At 37.7% G+C, this 4,980-nt stretch overlaps 1 protein-coding gene and 1 long non-coding RNA gene across 2 annotated transcripts in view; one reads left to right on the top strand and one right to left on the bottom strand.

Annotated features, from left to right (window-relative positions):
• The window catches only part of LOC106815224, a 7,220-nt gene that overhangs the window by 1,046 nt on the left and 1,194 nt on the right, over positions 1-4,980 (bottom strand). The window contains exon 2 of the long non-coding RNA XR_001394719.1: positions 2,617-2,620. This is a non-coding gene — a long non-coding RNA (uncharacterized LOC106815224). The remainder of the gene's footprint in view (positions 1-2,616; positions 2,621-4,980) is intronic.
• Positions 3,749-4,840, top strand: LOC106815223 (G2/M phase-specific E3 ubiquitin-protein ligase-like). Its single transcript, XM_014819652.1, has 2 exons — positions 3,749-4,151; positions 4,430-4,840. Exons 1-2 carry the CDS (start codon positions 3,956-3,958, stop codon positions 4,681-4,683), a joined length of 450 nt encoding a protein of 149 aa, XP_014675138.1. The 5' UTR covers positions 3,749-3,955; the 3' UTR covers positions 4,684-4,840.

The raw sequence follows: 4,980 nt of genomic DNA, 5'->3' as shown, positions 1-4,980 counted from the left end.
TCAATTGATATTATTGTCATTAAACGGCATATGCGCTTTTATTGATTCAGTGTTTTCAAAAATGCTACGGTTATTTACAAAAAGTTTACAGAAGTTTTATAGCACATGTTATGGTATGATAAAAATCTTCAAAAAAAAAACTGACACGTAGTATGATTACCTTAAGTTTTGAAGCTTTCTAATTATTCATAGTTCCAGCTTACACATTTGAACGAAAAACTATTGAGTTTTCATTTTCACTACTGAGATTTTTCATTTTCACTACTGAGATTTTTCATTTTCACTACTGAGATTTTTCATTTTCACTACTGAGAATCATACCTAAATGTATCGATAGGTGGCGCTCCGAATGTTGTGTTACGTTGCTACGTTACGTTGCTATTGCGTGGGAACAAGAAGAAGAATGGATAACTTGGACGGATATGTCAGTGTAAGCGATGTGCTAAATGTTGTCCAACGTTTAGTTGAAAGTCAACCTCTTAGAAATTCATTGAGCGACGCACTAGGCGTCCATAATAGGTCGACTAGGCCCCCACATGAAGGAGTTCATGAGGAAGTTAGCAGGATTTTCCGTCCGACATCAAACATTACACCAAGGCCAAGCGTGACATGTCCGTCTACTTCTTCGAGAGGAGGACTGGCTCATCATCATGAAACCAGTGAAGTGGTAAGTCTTTTTGTCCTGACGATTTTTTAAAAGTAGGGGTATAGACTAGTCATCACGTTGTCCATCCGTCGTCTGTAGACTGTCGTAAGCATATTATTGTCTGAATTCGATTGTTCTCAATTAATACTTACACTTTACAGCCACAGCTGCCAAGACAATTCCATCCCCTGGCTGGGTGTAGCTTCATCAGAAAGCGGAAGAGAAATAATAAAGATGGGAGTTTAGGAGGATACCAAACCAAAAAGTAAATATGTTCCAGACCCTTATATCATTCATTCATTTTCATGTCCGACTTATAGTCGGGCACCGCGTATATCCTATGTACAGGGTCGCGGTTAACCGGAGCTTATCCCGGCAGCTATGGGCGTGGGCATTTTAAAAGTACAGGATAGGATGCATCTGGATAGGATGCCAGTCTATGCAGATATCAGCTTTTGAAAATACATAGATTAGTGGCTATTGTTACACCATTTGTAACCTGACTCTGTAGGCTATTTTTACACCATTTCCAGTTGCGCATGTGTGCGTATTTGAAGTGTAAATGTGGAAATGGTGTAAAAATAGCCTACAGGTTCAGGTTACGACTGGTGTAACAATAGCCACGGCATTGAAAATATTCAGTTTATTTGACCCACAATAATAATGAACAATTATCATCAGCATTTCACACCAATATTGCCTGAGAACAATATCAGATATATTGCTCTAGACTTCACTCCTCCTATGATCTTCCTTTCACAACAGTAGTTCCCATTGTTATCAATAATTTTTCAGGGTTCCAACCTTCTACAAAGAACTAATTTTGCTACAAGGGCCTACAGAGGACAGCATTCCTAAGCAGCGTCAAAAGCAAGAGCTGATGAAGAACAACATGGTCCTCTCAGCTTTTTGCTTCCACAAGAGTTGGACTGCCTCTGAACTGGAGTCAGCAATAAAGAGAGCTTTTGCTGAAAAACTGAGAGGTGCAAGGTATAGTATGCCTAACATTCAGTATACATTATAGAATTATCAATAGATATACATTACATATAGCTAATGCCTGAAACTATTTTAATGATATCAACATTTTGTCTTGATAAACTTTTAACCTCCCATGGTACTTATAGGTCTTTTTTATTTATTCTTACAGTGTGCAATTGATGTTGGGCTACGGGAATAAGGTTTCACCCCCTGGGCTCACCTCTGAACAGGAGTTTGATGGCCAGTTCTTGTTTATGGCATGTGGCAATAAGCGTGTTGTATATGTCAAACCTGGCAGTGCCATCTCACTCGACCAGGTGATTATAACTAAAATGTTGTTTATTTCGTTATAATAGAATAGAGCAGGAGTACTCATTGTGTATAATTGATACGCTAATAAGGTTGAGCAAATCTGCCTCATTTCAGCAATCTTCCATCACCATCCATGAATCGGATAGTGATGAACTACCCGAACCGTCATACAGATCAGTGGTTCTGAGAGATGTGGCCGACGAACTTGAACTGGAAATATTGCCTGATTTACAGAATCGGTACAGAATTTTAACCATACTATCATGTCACTACCTTTCATGTCACAGAATATCAGTTTATATTAACATTTTATTTTTGTTACATTTCAGTGAATCCTTTGCCTCAGACAGTGAGGATGATGAACTCAATGCGGCAATTGAAGCAAGTTTTCAAGATACCTCCAGGTAAAAAATAATAGCCAAAAACGCAGTTGAGGGTTTATGGGTTATGATGATCGAAATATTGCAAAGACACAGAAAGAGTTTCTGGTTTTCTCAAGCGACTTGCACCTATAGACTATTTTAAAGTTAATGTCATCTCTGTCCCTACATGTCATCTTTAAAGTGTAGTAATCCTATTTCTATAGATACACTGTCGAATTATAAATTTGCAGCATTACAAGATGCTACCATGTAGTGTCTGCCTCACTGAAACTGGCCACTGCACTAAACTTTTACTTGTCTATAGAAAATGTCTGTCATAGTGAGAGTATTACAGCATTCCTATGAATCACTTTGGTTTCGACGTATATGTAATATATAGATTGCCTGTAAAGTGAGTGATGTAATATTTTCGGTGCGACATGTGTTCAAATTGGGCAGAATATGAAAAACTTTATATTTTGTTGTTTTCTACAGTTCCCCTCAGAAGACCTTAGAGGAGCATTTGTTAGCGCTGACGTCACAGATCACCCAAGAATGCACCAGCAATTTTAACATAAACAGAGATGATGTGTTAGATGGGACATTGAGGGCAATTCAAAGGAAGTCGTTTGATCCCCTTAAACAGATATCAGTTGTCTTCACAAGTGACCTCTGTTCAGATGCTGAAGGTGCTGTTGACGAGGGAGGCCCTAAACGCGAATACCTGCGCCTTTTAATGAAAGCTGTAGCCGCAATGTCTATATGGTCTGGGCCAGACGATAGCAAAAGTCTTTGTTTAAATTCGAAAGGTAATGTACATGTAGAGACATGCTGATCATAATATCAATAAGGTCCTGTTTTAAACTTCACCATGTTGGCTACAATGAAAAATAACTGAGTGCACAAGAGTATCATGTACCTTGGGTTTTATCCTGGAACATCCACAAGCTGACATTCCTGTATCTGTATCAATTTGAACGTATAGTGTAACCAATTTATTTTGCAGCAAAAGATGAGATGATGTACAAGTATGCTGGGCAAATGATTTCACTGAGTCTTCTTCATGGTGGTCCAGGGCCCCATTTTATGTCAGAACACATGTACTCCATTCTAACATCTGACAATGTAGACTTTGAGCCAACTTTAGATCACATTTGTAGTGAAGAAATAAAGATTGCAATCTCTAGGGTAGGTGTGAGTATTTCAGATTCTATTTTATAATTCTGGCATTTGGTGGAATAAAATCAGAAGCTATTATACGCGTGTCTTTCAGCTTAATGATGCAGATGATGTTGGTGGCCTCCTAGAGGAAGTTAGCCAGTCAGCTGTCCTCCTTGAGGTTGCTGGATGCTCTCCTCTTGTAAGATCAATGTCTGACAAGGAAAGAATCCTCAGAACCTTGTTAAAGCATTTTTGTCTTGACAACATCATGGTTCCACTTCAACAGTAAGTTTACAATTTTTAGATTATCATTTGTAAACTTTCAAATAATTGCTTGGTTGTTTAGATTGTCACTTGTAAATTTTCAAAAAATTGCTTGGTTGTACTGTTTTTCCATCTCTGTTCATATATTTTACTTTTTAAACACATTTCTTATCTAAGGGCTAAACTCTGTGTCTATGATAATTTTGTTAGGTTCCAAGAGGGTCTCAGAATGGGAGGAGTAATGCAGATGATCTCTGCTGATCCTGATCTGTTCAGATCACTGTTTGTTAAAAGTAACAGGCATTTAACTGCATCCATTGTAAAGGCGATGATGATGGTCACTCGCTCATCTACTGGCAGCAACAGATTTTCTGTGGAAAACCGGCTCTTGTCATACTGGTACGACTTCCTACAGGATCTAGAAGGTATGAATAATCTTTGGGTGATTACATGATGGCAAAGATTATTGAAATTCAGTCAGTCCGACATATGCCCTCTTGGGATCGAAATATCATCTTCATCTAAAAAAGTGACCTAATTTGTAAAAGGTGAACACATGTTGTAGGTCATTGCATGTGTATATTTACGAGAGCTTTGGCCATAGGTGTATGTCAATCGTAGCTGGGTTGTATATCATTCACCAGAATGTGTATATAATAATAAAAAATAATCTTGTCAAATCTCACTTTATTGTATATTTCAGAAGGTGAATGTGCTATCTCTTTAGAAGATCTCCTCATCTTCACCACTGGTTGTGATCATGAACCACCACTTGGCTTTTTTCCAAGGCCTACCATCGAATTCAATCACCAAGATCAAATCTCAATGTCCATGCTTCCTCTAGCCAACACCTGTGGGAATGTGCTAAAGCTACCAGTCGGTCATTCCACATATGAATCATTCAGGGAAAACCTGGTTCTTGGTGTGCAATGTTGTGGTGGTTTTGGAATGGCATAATGTCAACTGCATATGTGACTATAGGACAGCAGTTTTTATAACCCTCATTCTACAGGTAGTGAAATAATTATAATAATTTGAGCCTCTCCATGCTAAGTGTTGAAATCTTGTATTTTGACTACTTTTATTTGACTACTGTATTTCAGTTAAATTCTTGCCAATGTCATATCTCAGTTGTTTAGTTTAATAGCATTAGACAATTAAACGTTTTTTTCATTATGCTATTTTTTAGCAGAAATTGTTTTTACTTTGAAAAGTGTTTCCATAATAAAGTGAGTAACAATTTTAATGTGTATA

Source organism: Priapulus caudatus, unplaced genomic scaffold (assembly GCF_000485595.1).
Source record: "Priapulus caudatus unplaced genomic scaffold, Priapulus_caudatus-5.0.1 Scaffold1068, whole genome shotgun sequence".
Taxonomy (NCBI): domain Eukaryota; kingdom Metazoa; phylum Priapulida; class Priapulimorpha; order Priapulimorphida; family Priapulidae; genus Priapulus; species Priapulus caudatus.
Note: the sequence above shows the minus strand (reverse complement) of the source record. Positions and strands in the feature narration are given on the sequence as shown.

What these genes read in the sequence shown, in the direction of transcription:
- LOC106815223 (XM_014819652.1), top strand. Translation starts at nt 3,956, where the DNA reads ATGGGAGGAGTAATGCAGATGATCTCTGCTGATCCTGATCTGTTCAGA. An exon ending in CTTCCTACAGGATCTAGAAG is followed by an intron (nt 4,152 to 4,429) that starts GTATGAATAATC and finishes TGTATATTTCAG; the next exon opens with AAGGTGAATGTGCTATCTCT.